The sequence below is a fragment of the Giraffa tippelskirchi genome, chromosome 12 (genome assembly GCF_054371585.1).
Source record: "Giraffa tippelskirchi isolate mGirTip1 chromosome 12, T2T-mGirTip1v1.2.pri, whole genome shotgun sequence".
NCBI classification, from domain to species: Eukaryota; Metazoa; Chordata; class Mammalia; order Artiodactyla; family Giraffidae; genus Giraffa; species Giraffa tippelskirchi.
Window position 1 is genome coordinate 139,415,857 of NC_137286.1, and position 17,224 is coordinate 139,433,080.

The 17,224-nt window shown below is 47.2% G+C and overlaps 1 protein-coding gene and 1 long non-coding RNA gene across 9 annotated transcripts in view; one reads left to right on the forward strand and one right to left on the reverse strand.

Moving 5' to 3' along the window:
- Positions 1-11,350, reverse strand: part of DOCK9 (dedicator of cytokinesis 9) — a 355,717-nt gene extending 344,367 nt beyond the window's left edge. For 3 of the 8 annotated variants that reach the window (XM_081548917.1, XM_081548909.1, XM_081548921.1), the window contains exon 1: positions 11,188-11,344. In XM_081548917.1, the coding sequence (XP_081405043.1) occupies positions 11,188-11,208 (21 nt within the window). In that variant the 5' untranslated portion in view covers positions 11,209-11,344. Of the gene's footprint in view, positions 1-9,756; positions 9,979-10,036; positions 10,228-11,161 lie in introns of those variants that run through there. The other 5 variants (XM_081548919.1, XM_081548912.1, XM_081548925.1 and 2 more) reach the window with 4 other exon arrangements.
- On the forward strand, positions 10,326-16,874 carry LOC145529152 (uncharacterized). The gene is made up of 2 exons (XR_014070971.1): positions 10,326-10,387; positions 13,703-16,874. It is a non-coding gene; the product is annotated as an uncharacterized LOC145529152 (long non-coding RNA).
- The last annotated feature ends 350 nt before the right edge of the window (positions 16,875-17,224 follow it).

A 17,224-nucleotide genomic window follows, 5' to 3' on the forward strand; every position in this document is an offset into this window, starting at 1 on the left:
ATGTGGGAGACCTGGGTTCAATCCCTAGGTCAAGAAGATCCCCTGGAGAAGGGAACAGCTATCCACTCCAGTATTCTGGCCTGGAAAATCCCATGGGCTCGCAAAGAGTTGGACATGACTGAGCAACTTTCACTTCCTGGAGAAGGAAATGGCAACTCAATCCAGTATTCTTGCCTGGAAAATCCCATGGACAGAGGAGCCTGATGGACTATCAAAGAGTTGAATACAACTGAAGTGACTTAGCCCATACCATAAAACTTTTTCATCAGCAAAATAGTGTATCTACTTTAAAAAATGAACAACCTATATACATTGTTTATAACTTTTCATGGTAAACAACTTTACTTAATCTATATGACAGAATGTGTATTTTCTCTATGAAAACAGTATGTGAATCTGTAAATACATACGAGTTTGAGAATAAACTTCTCGTGGCCAACGGAGACCGTACGCAGTTCACTGACATTTGCTTTCAGATTCACTTTCAGATTAACATTCAACAAATGTTAATCTATAATAAATTAAGTGGGCATGTCTCTAACACATGCACTGACCCAACCAGTCTCCCTAAGCAGACATACCCAAGCACTATCTTAACTGGATTTATTCCTGCCAACTTCAAAGAAATGGGGACAGGGAGATTCCAACAAACTATCTGGCATTACAGAGTCCTGATCAGACTATAAGTCTCCTTGCCTTCAACTTGCTGGTAAGAGTTAAAGGAGTCCATTCAAGAATAAGTGACAGAGATGTAAACAAAACAGAAAAAACTTCCTCATCTAAGTACTCTTGATGATTTGCAGAACTGATGATTCTAGTGATAAAAAAACACTTCCAGATTTTTATTCTTTGTGTTTTTGTTTTGTTCTCAGATAAATGAGTTACCAAATACCAAACATAAGAATCAGATCACTGTGTTGTTTTACACGCTGGAGTTCAACAGAGTTGGTGAAAACAAACTGCCCTAAAAAAGGAAATTAACCTTATTTGTATTAAAGTGTTCAGTTCAGTTCAGTCACTCAGTTGTGTCCGACTCTTTGCGACCCTATGGACTGCAGCACACCAGGCTTCCCTGTCCATCACCAACTTCCGGTTAAATTAAAATGCAGCCCCTCTCAAAACTTATGCATAAATCATACAGGTGTACTGCCAACCACTTTTTCCTAAACTAAAGCAGACAAAGGGCCAGCCCCAAAATGATGCAGTCTTACTTACATGAACATTATCAAATCTATCAGGTGGCAATGAGAAACTAATGATACAACGCATCCTGTACATTAAGAAAATTAATCTGGCAAAGGGAGATAGGCTGGAATGAAATAAACAGAAATGGGTTGCAGGGGAGACAAATCAGGGGCAATGGGGAATCAAAAAAAGATTTAAAAACAAAACATGTCGGATGTAGAGACTTCAGGACTCTTTCATTCATCAAAATATATAGTTGTTGCTGTTTAGTCACTCAGTCATATCCAACTCTGCGACCCCGTGGACTGCAGCACTCCAGGCTTCCCTGTCCTTCACTATTTCTCGGAGTTTGCTCAAACTCATGTCTATTGAGCTGGTGATGCCAAAAGTATATATATATATATATATATATATATATATGCATAACCGAATTACTTTGCTGTGCACCTGAAACTAATACAACATTGTAAATCAACTACATTTCAATAAAAATTAAAAAAAATATATATCTATTGAGCCCCTGCTAAGTGCCAGGTACCATGGTGAACCAACAGGCCAGGGAGGGAAACAGAGGTAACACAAACGTATATACACGTCAATATATAAGTTGTATTAAGGGGTACAAAGGAAAAGAACAGTCTGGGTGAACAGGCAAGGCCTCTGAGAGGCAAGGACCTACAAGCACAGTTCCAAAGACCCAGGTGGGTGGCCTGGCAGTGAGGAGGAAGGCAGGGTGGTGATTACTATCCAAGGTGGGGGCAAGAGCTCCTGCCAAGGCCATGGGGTACAAGAGAGCCTGGCATCCAGAAGATGGAAAGGCTGGGCTGGTGAGCAAGGCATAGGTGGCACCTAATAAGGAGAATGCCTTACAGTCCAAGGGAAGAGGCTTCCATTCCAAGGGCAGCAGGAGGCAGTGCGGGTACCGGTGTGGTATGCGCACACACTCAGTCCTGTTCGACTCTTTGTGACCCCACGGACTGTAGCCCACCAGGCTCCTCTGTGTATGGAATTTTCCAGGTAAGAATAGTGGAGTGGGTTGCCATTTCCTATTCCAACTGGTGCGTTAAGGATTCAGAACTAAAGTCCTAAGGATGGAGTAAGGGTGGAAGCAGTGACCAGAGAGGAAGGATGCTAACTTGCAGGGACCAGAGTAGAGGCAGGAGCCGGAGAACCGCAAGGCAGGTGGCAGCAGCCCGGAGCGCAGCTCCCCACAGATTACCACTCTCCAAAGGCCTACAGGCAGGACTGGACTTCCCTGCCCTCTGCAGTTGGGAGTGTGGCCAAGAGACTTGCTTTAGTCAACAGAACATAAGCAAAAGGGATGGGTGGAAACCCAAGAACCTGTGAAGGAGACCCCACATGCTTTCCTGGCACAAGAAAACCCACCTCTTTCAAGGTAGGGGCCATCTCATCAACCCAGATTCCAGGATGTGGACGACATGGTCCTCAGCCACCCACAGTGGAAGGGCCGTGTAAGGGAGAAACAAGCCTTTCTGTTTCAGACCGCTGAGATGGGGGAGTCATTAGCCCATTCTGACTGATGCAGAAATAAAATGTGATGGATGCTGTGACGATAGGATGAGGAAGGCAAAAGGAGGTGAACAGAAGAGACAAAGGAGGAATCAGAGATTTCGGAGTTGGTAACCATGCAATGATGCCTCTAGCTAAAGAAAACAAATAAACAAGAAAGATAGCTGGTTTGGGACGAAAAGTGACAATTTATATTTCACAGATGCCGAACGTAAGGGGTTGGCAGGACAGCTGAGTACGTATGTCAGGAAAGTTAGCAGAAAAGCAGCTCTGAGCTGAGGGGAAAAAAAAAAATCAAAACTGAGATAAAGATTTGCAAACTGCAATGAAGGAATCCAGCTCCTTGCAGAGTCAAGGGAAGGGATAAAATGTTATGAGCTGAAGGAAGACAAGGGACTCTTTAGGAAGGGTGGTGAGGAGCGAGGGGACGGAGGAGCACCACAGGAGGGGAGGAAGGGGTGCTGAGTGGTACCAAACGGTGCAGGTGACAAGCTGAAGGGGTGAGGCCTGAGACCCTGCCTCACACTAAGGGCAGAACCAGGCTGCGAGGCCACAACCTGAGGTCACCCAGTGGTTAGTATTAAAGCGGTAACAGAACCCAGGCCCCCAAACTTGACCACAGGCCTCGCTGCCTCCCGATACGATCAGGGAAGAATGATGACTTCTTTTCTCAAGTCATTATTCTTCTAAAACTAAACTTCATGGCATCATAAACAACCCAACCCCACAATTCATTCAGACTACTGTTAAGACCTTTAGAGAGTTTGCAGTAGGTCAGTAGTTTACATTTTTTGCCCTGAACCCTCAGCACTGTGACTTCAGACACTGTCATTTATGTACATTTCAGTCCAGTCCTTGGGGGGAGTTCCTACAGCTGTTTAAAGCCAAAGAATGGGAGCGTGTTAAAGTTCTTGATACATATAGCCCAGCTCAAGTAGTCATACCATTCATCATGTTATAAAACCCAGGAGACACAATTCTCATAAGATGCCATGTGAATGGAACTGTGAGAAGAGGAGGTTCTGCAAACAAGTGCCCGGCTCGCCCCATCCTTGCAAAACCTTCTCTATCTTTGCAAATTAATCGGGCAAAGATAACATCCTGTTTTAGTTAATGTTTCTGTAATCATTAGCAAGGCTGAACTTTTTTTTTTTTCCTGTTCTTTATTGGCTAGCTGTATTCCTTTCTTTGAGGAACTACCTATGAATGTCCTTTCCTATTTTTCTTCCAGCGTATTTTTCTTTTTTTAATTGACTCCTAAGAGCTCTCATTGTATTTTTTTTAAACTTAACACTATGACTGAGATATAGCTATACAGAAGAGGACAAATACTGTTTCTAAGCTTATTATTGGCTTTTAAATTTATGGTGCTTGGACACAGAGAACGCAGGTTTGAGTGTTTGCATGAGGAGGCAGGAGGCAGGGTCGTGTGTAGGGACACATGGTCTGAAGCCACAGTCCCCAGGTTCAAGACACAGATTTCCCCCACTTACAGTCTCTGACCTTGAAATGATTTGACCTCCCATGTGTAAACCCCTGACACATATCCTAGGACACAGTAAATGCTTAGTAAGTGCTGGCTCCAGATTCATTTAGTCAAGATGAGCAATCTTTTATTATTACAATATGAGCTACCCTTTGTTAAGTACTATTAAGTATATTTACATACATTACATCTTTTAATCTTTATTTTAAGAACTCCCTGAGATAATAATACCTAACAATCCCAATTCTTAGATAAGTAAACTGAGGCTTAGTGAAGAAACCTGATCAAAGTCCTCAGCTCATCAATGGCAAGGCCCTGGGTTCACCTCCCAAGCCCAGGCCAAACTGGTTTTGTCCTTTACTTTCATTCTTTAAAGAAATCCCTCTCCACCCTTACATGATGATTCATCCATGTTTTATGCTGTTTCTTTGACTTATTTTACATGTGTCTCTTACATGTAGTTATCACTTATTTCAGTATGTGATATAAGGTGGGACCAATACTTTTTTGTGACATCATTTACTCAGTGGTGTACCCACCACGTTTGACTTACTGCTCACACGTACCCTAAAAGTTGACACACACAGGAGCCCGTTTTTGTTCTATGCCAAAGACTTCACTTTGGGTCCTTAGGACTGTGTGACACAAAACTGTCATATTATTTACCCCCAAGATTACGCAGAGGGGAAGATCTCTAAGAAGAGTATGTTCAGGGACTGGTTTGAACCTCTTTGTTAAAATAGGTTTCAAAAAGACAAGAAGAAAAAACATCTATTTTATGATCTGTTCTCAGCCAGTCATTGAAACTGTCCTCCAAATTAGCAACTGTATTTCTCAAAACTTCTCTCCCTTCCTCCTAAGCCTTACCCTTCCCTGCCCAAGCTGCTCTGCTCCTTCTTGGCCGAGCCAGACCTTCGAAGTATGTGCTCGGTCTCTGTCTCTCATTCCTTTCTGGAAAGAAATTCTCCCTTGTCTCAGCATCTCCCAGGTCCCATTCAGTTCTTCACAAACCCTTTCTCAAGTGTATTGGTTCTCTGTTACTTCATCTTTCTCTGTTCCCTCACATGTGCTCCATGTGTTTCTTCCTACTGCTATCTTTGTGTTGAAGACTGACCTGCCCAGCTGCTGAGAGTTTAGATCATAAACCCTTCAGAGCAAGAGCCTGCTCTAAACAACAGCAGATCCTCAGCACCCAGCAGAAAGTCCTAGCACAGAGCAAGCCCTCGACAAACGTGGATAAAGGTTTCACAATTCCACTCCTCCCTTTTCAAACTCAAGCATTACAAATGCCCTCCTGTCTCCCAATATTCAAATGGACCAGAAACCAAAGAAACACACAACCTGTTGTTGATTATCAAGTTGGAGATGGGCCTTCACCCTGCTTCCTGTATGCTGGGACATTTCTGTTGTTGGGACTCCACCAGAGGGTGGAGAAAGACAGTGAGGTGAAGCCTAGGCCAGTCCAGTTACCAATTTACTATCCTATCTGATTTAAAATTACAGCCAAAATGAGGTTTTACCGTTATCTGGGGATTTCAAAGACCACCACCCCCTCGGGTCTCAGGTTACCTCGGATCATACTGGACTGAACTGGGAGGGTAAAAAGGGCCCCAGGGCGGCACTCCAGAGATTATCATGCCTGTCCACCCCTCTCCAGTTACACAAAGGGAACTTTGGTGCCGGCCTGACTTGGTTTTACTTCATCTCACACTGCAGGGCTCTCAGATGCCTGTGGAATAGTGTCACCAGTAGGGACTTGATGGCGAAGGAAAGTCTCAAGCCAGGCATGCTGAGATAAGATCGGCAAGGAGGCCAGGTGACTTGGGCAGCAATACCCAAGTGCGTGGAGCTGCCAAACCTACACGAAGGGCCCCGTCCCAATATTCACACAGATCTTTCAGAGAAAGGATATTTTTAGGCCCTGGGTGGTATACTTCCTCAGATCTAGGCCATTATGATGCTATCTTTAATACATCTGAAAGGTCCAATCACAACTCAACACTGCTCAGGGAATTATTTCTAGTTTTTCTTCTGAGCTTGCATATGATCTGAACGTGCTGCCGTCCTGACTGTTCTCAATCATGGAAAGCTAATTCTGGAACTCTGAGGATTCTTCTTTCACTACCCAAAATCATAAATGACATCTTCTACAGTTAGGAATATTACGAGTAGTAGTACCTCTGCTGCTCTTATAAAAGAGTCAGACACAATTTAGTGACTGAACAATGACAACAAATCCTATAAAAGCATCTTTCAATGCTGGTAGGGAAAGGGACTCTAGAGCAATCTAGAACAGCTCCTCATTTACAAGAACAAGAGCCCTCAGGCGCAGAGAAATTAAGGAACCAACCCAGGGTGTCTTAAGTACTGGTAGGATATTGACCAGGCACCATTTAAGAGCTTTACCTGTATTGCTCACTAAATCCTCTCAACAACCATGGAAGGTAAGTACAAAGACTATCTCTGCTGCACTACAGATGAGGAAACTCACCAAGGCTGAATTCTGTGCCTACGACTGCACAGGTGGTACAGGATGCAGCTGGAATTACAGCCCAGGTGCTCTGACTTCAGAGCCCATGCTCTGCACTACTAAACCTCTCAGATTAAAACCCAGGACTCCTGACTCCCAGGAGGATTCACTCCATCATTACTAATTCTAAAGCTCATGAAAGAACAAACCACATGTGAAACAGCCAGCAAAACTTTTTAGGATCCTGATGAAAACAAGCTACCACCATTCAAAGATGTTTCTGAAGCAAACTGGGAAGTCTAAAGAGTATTTCAACAGATTATTGCTAACTTTGACATAATGGCATTATAGTTATGGGGAAAAATATACCTATTTTTAATAATACGACTTAGCAACTAAACAACAACTGGGTATTATATGGATGAATGACGGGCACCATAGAACTCCCAATCACATAAAAAATGGAAGGGGAAAGGGAGACAGTTAAAGCAAGTTTAGCAAAATCTTGATAATTACTGAATCTGGTTGATGGATTATGAAGGTTCATTATGATATTCTCTCCACTTTTTTGCATGTTTTTTTCAAGGTTTACTATCATCTTTAAAGGACCACAAATCTGAGCCTAGGAAAAGTGAACCTATCAAACAAACAAAAAAAAATCTATGAGTACATCTTACTTTTCTTTTTAATAGCAGCCTTTATCACCCACTGAATTATTTAATTCTGTTGTTTCTGATTTCACAAACAGCCATTCATCAGTACTAGAAGTATGAGAAGAGCTAGTTAAGTCCATACCCTGTCTTTCTTTCAGTCCATCTACAGAATTGCTATAATAGTCAGCTAGGTAAGCAACATTTATTGTGTGTTTACTATGCTATTAGCACTGACTCAGGCTGTCAGGTAAAGCAGAGTACTACCTCCACCCAAGCTGGATCGGTGGACCCTGGGATTCCAAACCCTGGCCTGGTTGCTGCTCTGCCTCCTGCAAGGATCTGGGTACCTTCTTAGACCTTCCTAGAACAAAGCCGAGACAGGTGCACCTGCTGTGGCTTCCTGACAGACAGGGAAGTAGCAAAAAGCAGCAGGTGGTGGCAGAGTACCTGGCAGGAGGTGAGGGGGGTGAGGGTGATGGGTAATTTTTAGTATCTGTAAGTTATTTCAAATTCTCTCCATCTGCAATGCAGAACCACTGCAACACGTTTCCCTTTCAGTCTGGGAGCCTTTCAAAGGCCCAAAGAGACCCACTTAACTTTCCCATATTTTGGGTTTGTTTCATCAGACAAGCGGCTGCAGGTGGACATCGCTAAGGGTTAAGACATCAGCCAAACGTCTGACTGTTCATGCCTCAGGGTGTCCAGGGAAAAAGAGATGTACTGTTAACGTGTCGTGAGACAGAACACAGAAGCAGTATGTCATACACGGGAATGGATACTACTGGGTCACTATCAGTAGGCCAGCCTCCTACGGGAAGGGCTGCTGAATTCAAGGACTGCTGCACATCAGTGGTGAGCAGTGTTGTACTTGACCCAATGGCTTGTTAAATTAGTACCTCCTTTTCAGTCCAGGTCTGTCCGCAGTATGGAACTCATGACTATTTATTCTTCTTTTGATTCAAATTTCTAATAGTGGGATATTATTAGTGCCCCCAGTTAAAAGAACTAAGTTTCCTTTCATAACAGAACAGGATGCCATAGATGTTTGTGGGTTTTATCCTTAACATACACACGTTGGCAAAAGTCAGGAAGATGCAGGATATACTACTTAGGCCAAAGCAACGAAAGGCAGGAAGAGATCCCAGGTTTTGGTCATTATCAATTCCTGCTCTACTCCTTACCATCAAATGATCAACTTCAGTAAAAACAGAAAAACAAAATCCCTTATTACTGAACAGATTGGAGTTTAAGGAATCTAGAGAGAGCTGTCAGAGCCATCGAGAGAAAAATAAAACTGAGCCAACTAGCTATGGAAATCAGTGAAGCTTCATCTCCATTCTCCACAAACATCACTCATGTCATTCTGTGCCTGGCCAGGAAGGGCATCTATCTGCCACCAAAAGGATGAGCCAGGCTCTGTGGTAAGGGACCCAGCAATCCACTGGGACAATACCCCACACACAGCCCTACGAAGCCCTGAGAATCACTTCCAAGGCCCAACAAGCACAAGTCACTCACCCACAAACAAGCCCCTTTCAAGAAAGCAAACGCCAGCGCCCGGTGCAAGGAGCTGCTGAAAGTGTCCAGCTACCCACGAGGGCACGCTGCTGCTCAGACATCGCTCCTCACCGTCCAAGCGATCAGGGCGTACTGCGTTTCCAAATACAGCAGGACCCAGCCCGAGCAGTGGAAAAGTTGATTTAAAACTTCATCTTCCTCACACTCAGAGGCCTATGTTCAAAAGACTTTCTGCTAGGACCAGATTAATCCCCGGGGCAGCTTGCTACGAAGCCCCCAAAGCGAAGTCATTTGCACCCTTGCGGAAGCCACCAGCGATTCCTAGCAAGCCTCTTAACCCTTCGTAAGAAGCGCTCAAATCTCAGGATGCCGGCTAGGGGGGAGGGAGTGGAAGAGAGAATGCGGAACCCCTGCACTTCTGGGGCTCAGCCCACCCAAAGGGGGTCCGCGAGGCCGTATCCCACCCTGGGTGTCGGATTGGAAGAGGAAGCCCCCACATCCATTCCCCTGCGCCCCTCCAGGCCACTGGTGTCAAGCCCTCCCCCCCCCACCCCCCGGAATAAGGGAGGAGAAGGTGGGGTGGGAGGGATGGGGGAAAGGACAGAGTACTTTTTCAGTTGGTAAACTTGGGGTGGGGGGGGTGGAATGAAGGAGATGGCGATTTCACTCCCAGAAAATTTCCCAGGAGGGAGGGGGGACAGCAGCGGGGAGAGGACCCACGAACGCAGGGTGGAGTTGGTGCCCCCTCCAGGATCTTCCCTTCTCCCCTGTCCGACACTCGCCTCCTTCTCCACCACCTCCTAATCTTGCAGACCCAGGAGGGTCGGCGGCTCTGCCCAAGCCCGGTCGACTTAGAGGAGTGCGAAGGGGGTGGCCGGCCGCCCGCCCGCCTCCCTCCGCGGTCCCGCACTCACCAGGAGCACCGAGCCGCGCACCACCTCCGACACGCTCTGCCGCAGCTCGGCCGCCGTGCCGGGCTTACTCAGCCCCCGGGTGAACTTCCGAGTCTCCGCCGAGGCGGGGAGCAGCGGCGGCTGCGACATCCTCGCCGCCGCCGCCGCCACCGCCGCGCCTGCTCCCGCAGTCCGGCCGGGCCGCGCCGCCGCCAGGTGCGCCCTGGGCGCTCGGCCCGGCCCGCGGGCGGCTCTCCCGGTGCCGGCGCCCGCCCGCTGCCCCCACCGCCCCGCCGCTCGCCGCGCGTCCGGGAGGCGCAGCCCGGGCCGCGCCCTCCGCTGGATGTCACGCCCCGAGCCGCCCCCCCGTCCCTAGGCGTCCGGGTCGCTAGTGCTCCAAGCGGCGCCCAGGCTCGCTAGGGAAGACCGTGCGTGTGGCGGTGGCGGCGGTGGCGGCTCCCCCATGCCACCAGCCTCCCTCGGCGGCCGATCGCCGGGCCGCCTCCTCGGGGCGGGGTGTCCGGCGCGGCGCAGGGCGGGGCGGGGCGGGCGGAGGAGGGGCCGACGCGGCGGGACGGCTGGCCCCCGCCGGTGCGGCGGCGGGTGCCGCGAGGCGCGGGCTGCGCGCCGTCCCGGAGCCCTGGCAGGGCAGGTGGGAACCCCGAGGGGAGAGGAGTGGGGAGGAGTGGGGAGGGGTGGGGGCGCCTCCTCCCCGGTCCGATTACTCCCCGGGGCTGCACGTCCGAAGACCCGAGGCCGGGCCCGTGCACGCTGCCGGGAGGGCGCGCGACCCCGGGGCTGTGGCGCCAAGTCCTCCTGGGGGCCCGCACCTGTACGCGGGGACCCCGGGCTCCCGGCTGGCGGAGCCCCAGCATCCCGGGGACCGGCCGGGATCAGGAGAGGGTGGCACCACGCCCCCCTGGGGCCGCTGGGGGGTGGGACGGAGGTTTCAGGAAAGCGGCCTGTTGGCGGCCCTCGGGAAAACATAGGGCGGTTGGCAGCCCCGGCCGGGCGGAGCGGGACGGAGCGCCCCAGGGCCCAGGAGCCGGCGAGAGCGAGCGCCGTACGCACTTGGCGAGGGCGCTTCTCCGCCTCCCAAACCCCCTTCGGCCCCCGGAGGCGTCGCGCGAAGCATGGACGCCTCCGCGAGCCCAAGGGAGGGGTCCGCGATGAGTCACGCAGACCCTGGCCGGCCGAGACCAGCTGCTGCGTCACCGTCAAAACTTCTGAACCTCGCCCCGCTCCTCTGTAAACAGAGGGCCGCAATCTGCCCAGGGGCTGAAGTGACACGGCGAGCGCCGTCGGCCGCCCCCGCCCGCAGCTCCGCGGCCCGGCCGGACCGCTGGGCGCCAAGCCCGGGAAAACCCAGAAGCGCCGGCCTGCGAGCCCAACGTGACCCCGGGAGTTGGCGGCTGCGAGCGACAACCGCGGCTCTGAGGAACTTCCTCACACCTGCTGTTCCGGCTTCCCCATTCCTAAGGGGCTCCCCACCTCTTCTCTTATTTCTGAGGAAACGCGGAGCACCCAAGCTGACCCTCCTGAGGGGAGGGCTTGAGGGGAGGGAGGAATTTGCGTAGCGCCCACGGCGCATGCTCACTGGTTTGGGCTTGGAGGCGGGAGTTTGGCTTAAGGGAGGCTCTGCTGATTGGTCGATCTGCGCAGGCCACGCCCATCGTATGCCTGATGGACAGCTCTTCACCTGCGCGCGCGGTGGTGGTGTGGACCCAGCCTTCAGAGGAATTCCTCCCGCGCCGGTGCTGGCCTGAGCGCGTGGAGGCCTCCTAGCCGTCGTCAGCCTGTGAAGGAGGTCGCCAGTGGCCTCCCACCCTGCTCGAAAGCCAAACACCGGCCCAAAGCGGAATCTTAAAAGTGGGAAAACTACCAATCTAAGGTAGAAAGCAAAACACCACCGTTCAGGACTTAATGGGCAGGTCTGGCCCATAATCAAGTCTGGAGTTATCGGCATGCAGTCGGCACTCAATAAATGCTTTTGCTGGATCGTTCTCCCCGTGTCTTGAGACGCGGGATGCAGCACTACACGTGAGCCTGACAAGCTGTAAAATAAAACAATAACGTGTGAAAATAATAAGAGCAATTACACACTAATCTATTTCCTCTGGGGCGTAAAGCCTAGATTTTAACCAGGCTGCTCATGTTCCAGGGGAGCGCTGGGTGACCCCAGAGGCAGAAGGCGCAGCTTCACGCGGGAGCCTGCGGTGTCTGGTTTCACCATGCACATCCCAGGTTTGAACCGCTGAGCTCCATGACGTAGGTCAGTTCACTTCTTACCGGAACTGTTAGAAGCTGGTCTGAGAAACGTTAAGTTTTGCCTTTGAGCTTCTGACACCTGAAGAAGTTTCCAGGTAGCACAGACCTTTACCCCACTGAGTTGCCTTGGCTCTCTAAATCGCATCTACTTCCAGAGAATGCAAATAATAGATTTTATTCGATTAAAACCAACAGAAACACACAATGTTGTGCAGCTTTCTTTTTTGTTTGTTTGTTTTGTTGTGTTTAAGAAATGGATGAACGCAGAAAAGAGCATGTATCTGGAAAGTGATGAGTATCCATTTCTACCAGTCCTACATTCTGTGCTTGCTTACTGACTCATTATGTTCTGGAATTGGCAGATTTTCATTTAGGGAGCAGGGGTTGAACTGTAAGATGCTGCCAGTAGCCATGGACAATGTCTAAACAAGAACAAGTTCTGACAGGGGAGGCATGGTAATGAGAACTAAGTCCAGGAAGGCTGATTTTCCCAGCAACCCAGAGCAGAGCCTCTTCTTCCTGGTGAAGTTAACAAATGGGGCATTTCTTAGGTTTAAATTTGAGCAGAAATTTCATCCTTCCTGTTTTGGGTTGAATTGTGTCCCCCCCTAAGACATACAGGGCTTCCCTTGTGGCTCAGCTGGTAGAGAATCCGCCTGCAGTGCAAGAGACCTGGGTTCGATCCCCGGATTGCAAAGATCCCATGGAGAAGGGCATGGCAACCCACTCCAGTATTCTGGCCTAGAGAATTCCATGGAGTGTATAGTCCATGGGTTCGCAAAGAATCGGACACGACCAAGAGACTTTCAGTTTCACTTTTCAAGACATATTGAAGTCCTGACTCCAGTATCTGTGAATGTGACCTTATTTGAAAATACGGTCTTTGCAGATGTCATCAAGTTACAGTGAGGTCATACTGGACCAATATGACCAGTGTCTTTATGAGAAGAGAAGAGACACAGAGACACACAGCAAGAAGGCCTGAGATTGGAATGAAACATCTACAAGTCAAGGAACAGCAAGGATTGCTGGCAACCACCGGAAACTTGATGAAATAAAGGATTCTTCTTTGAGTCTTTGGAGACAGCATGGCCCTGCTGATGCCTTAATTGGATTTCTAGTCTCTGGAACAGTGAGAGAATAAATTTTCTTGTTCTAAGCCACCCAATTTGTGATGCTTTATTGTGGTACGGTAGCCATCGGAAACTCATACACTTACCAAAGGCTGTTTGTTTGTTTTGGGGTTTTTTTTAATCCCCACCAGAGTGGACCTAGAATTGTGTGAATTCTTACTGCATCAACTCCTGGAGAGAGGCAGTCACACCTTTATTGAAGGAGGCACATCAGGTCCAGGTTGAAGATGCTGCATGGAATGGGGAGGGATGGTGTTTACGGTGTGGTGGAAGATACATCTATCTACTTTAGCTTGAGGGGGTAACCCCATCTTTGTTTCACCAAAACTGTAGGAAGAAAGCCATCCTTTTTGTTGAGGAGCATACTAGTAGGTACTGGAAATGAAATATAATTCCAGCCAGTTTTGAAGATTTGCATATAAGCGACAGTACAACATCCAAATATTTATAATTTAAGCATTATCCACGTTTTAATAATAATCTCTTACTGCATCATTTCTTGTTAGGCTAGCTTTAGGATCTGTGTATTTCTTAATGACACGTAATTATTTTAAAATCTCTTCTAGGTTATCCTGAAAGAGCACATCTGTGAAAATGAAATATGAGGTCCTTATGAGATCACTGAAACCAGGGTTTCTCAAACTACTGTGCATGAAAATGACCTGGGGATCTTGTTACACTACAGATTCCAATTCAGAAGATCAAATGTGGTACCCGAAATCAAACTTCAGGAGATGGTGAGTGACAAAGAAGCTTGGCATGCTGCAGCCCATGGGATTGCAAAAGCATCGGACACAGCTATCTGGGTGAATGAATAAGAATGCCAACCTGAAATCAACAGTTCTAACAAGCTCCCCACTGATGTCAAACTTCTCCCCCAAGCAGATGCTGCTGGTGCACAGACCACATTTTGTGAGCAGTGAGCATTTAGACTTCCATTTCCAGCAGTTTGGCAAACCGAAGGCCCTTAAAACTTCTCCCCTTTTAGAACAGTATGGAGGTTCCTGAATACATAAAAATAGAGCTACCATATGACCCTGCAATCCTACTCCTGGGCATATATCCAGAGAAAAGCAGGATCAAATAGGATACGTGCACCTCCAGCGTTTGTTGTAGCACTGTTTACAATAGCCAAGATGTGGAAGCCACCGAAATGTCCATCAACAGAGGAATGGATAAAGAAGATGTGGTACATACATACAATGGAATATTACTTGGCTATAAAAAGGAACACATTTGAGTCAGTTCTATTGAGGTGGATGAACCTAGAGCCTTTTATGCAGAGTGAAGTAAGTAAGAAAGAGAAAATTGTGCTAAACCACTCAGGTTTGAGTGTTGTTAGTTACAGCTACATTGAGAACAGTCTGGGGTTTGGGGAAAGACAATGGAAGGAGGTAAACCAGGTAGCAGTCGTAGTAGTTTAGTCGCTAAGTCGTGTCCGACTCTTGTGACCCTATGGACTCTAGCCTGCCAGGTTCCTCTGTCCATGCGATTCTCCAGGCAAGAATACTGGAGTGAGTTGCCATTTCCTTCTCCAGAAACCAGGTAAGTGGCAACAACCCAACCAGAGAGAACCATGACTATGTCTATTAATTTATGCATAAAAAACAACATCCTATTCTTCTAAAAAGCTACTCATGGTCTAGTGGAGAAGGCAGCTCCATAAATATACTGTAATCCAATGGATCAGGAAGGTGGGACCACAAAGGAGAAGCAACTAACTTGATATATATGAGCCAGGGGCAGTTTCTCAGAGAACAGGAAGCTGGAGCTGATTGCTCTGCCTGGAGGCTGCCTTGTGACCAGTGTCTAGAACAACTTCGGCAGAGAGCACCTGGGACATGTTAGATTTGCATGATGATATTTGAAAAACACCAACACAGGATCTGTCTCACGTAACAAATGATCAGTCATTACTAGCTATTAAATAATTATAGGATGTTTCAAGAAATTGTTGTCAGAGCTGTTTACTATGCATCCAGGGAGGGTCCAGATTGCGACATAAAACTCCCTACCCCAAGACTAAGGAGATACTTCCATCACCAAGTTCTGCCTCTTTTTGAATTAGCCTCAGATTTTCCCTCCCTTTCAACTGCTCATCACCAGCACTTTTCCTCTAATTTGTGAACATGGTTCATAATCTCCAAAGGTTGACTGACACCAAAAAAGCAAACAATGTTTGTTCATCTCATTTTTTGTTCTGTAGCATGCAATCCAAAATGACATTAATATTCTTTGTAGCAGTGTGTATTGCAAAGTCTAAGTTCGTCATCATTTCATAAGAGAGAGCTGGGGACAGATGAGGAATGAAAATTGGCTTTACTATCATTGAATCTCAATTACCTGTGATTATTGCAATACTAGGTATAACCAAGTAATGATCATATACAATCACAGCAAATGCATAATCCTAATAGTTTGGTTTAAAAATGCTGTTATTGAAACCATTCTGACCTTATCAAATGAATTCCCACAATATTCCTAAGTGAGTTAAAATTTACATCAAGGATGAGGTAGGTGTGTGTGTGTATGTGTGTAAAATCACTCAGTCACTCTTTGTGACCCCATGGACTATGGCCCGCCAGGTTCCTCTGCCAATGGAATTCTCCAGGCAAGAATACTGGAGTGGGTAGCCATTTCCTTCTCCAAGGGATCTTCCCTACCCAGGAATCGAACCCACATCTCATTATGTCACATGTATTGGCAGGCAGGCTCTTTACCACTAGCGCCGCCTGGAAAGAACTTGCACGATATTCCTAAGTGAGTTAAAGTTTACATCACCGATGAGGTATAGAAACACAAATAGAGACGCACTCCTAGGTAACTCTCTCTCCAAACATGCTCAGATGGGATTTGTATATCAAGAACATGTCTGAGGAAATAACTAGAGCTTTTCTCTTGAATTATTTCCATTGTAGTTAAGGCTTTCCAAAGAGCCAATAAAGCAGAAATTAGGCAGGAATTCTGCATGATTTTGCAATGTCTACCTGCTTAAAATAGGATCCAAAAGCCAGTTTCCTTTGGAAAAGATTTATTTAGCAAAATTTACACAATTTTTCTAGGAAATACAGAATTTTAACAGATGGGGGCCTAAAACAGTCCACCATGAAAAAATGAAAATCAGGGGTAAAAAATGAGCTTGGAGCAGGGCTATGCCTCTTAAAAACATAAAACTTCTCATAGCAGAAAAATGTTGATCTCTAAATGCCTTTTTCCAGGCTTGGGCTCCAGAAGAATGTGGGCCAGGATGAATGGCACAAGAGCAGGTCCAAAGAGAATCTGTGGTTAGCACAAAGAGGCTTGGCATGGCAGCCCCTACATTGGACCTGGCAGAAACCTTATGGCAGAATCCCCTTTCCACTTGGGAAAAGGTCCAGTGTCTAACAGGGCAATGACTCTGCTGAGTACTGACTATGTATATAATTTGCCATAATCTACATCATCTGTTCGGGACTGTCTACATAATTTGCAGAGCCCAGTGGAAAATGAAAATGTGGGCCCTGTTTTTCAAAAAAGATTTTCAAAGGACTTCCCTGGTAGTCCAGGGGTTAAGAATCCATTCTGCAAGGTGGAGGATGTGGGTTCGATCCCTGGTCCGGGAACTAAAATCCCAGATGCTGCAGAGCAACTGAGCTTGTGTGTCACAACTAAAGAGAAACCTGTACACTGCAATGAAAGATCCCACGTGCTGCAACTAAGACCCAACATAGCCAAATTAATTAATTAAAAAAATAAAAAGAATTTCAAGAGCCCAAGGGCCCTTTTATGCACAGGACTGGAGGTCCCTTTCACCATCAATCATTAACCCTTAAATGATCCCAAGCTGGTAGGGAGGACCCAGAGTTACAAGGTGATGGCTATTTATCAGCCAGTAAGAATATTGTTTTCAGTGTTTTAGCAACAGGTCCTGTAGTCCCAGCTGTACCAGCTTTAACGTCAACCAGACACTGATTTATATGGGGATGATACAGACCAACCTTAAAGTTTTCTAACAGATAGGAGATTGAACAAGTAAGGAGAATACATCCTCTTGATTAACAGGGTAGAAATATATGTAGATACAATAAACTCTAAAACAGAAATAAACA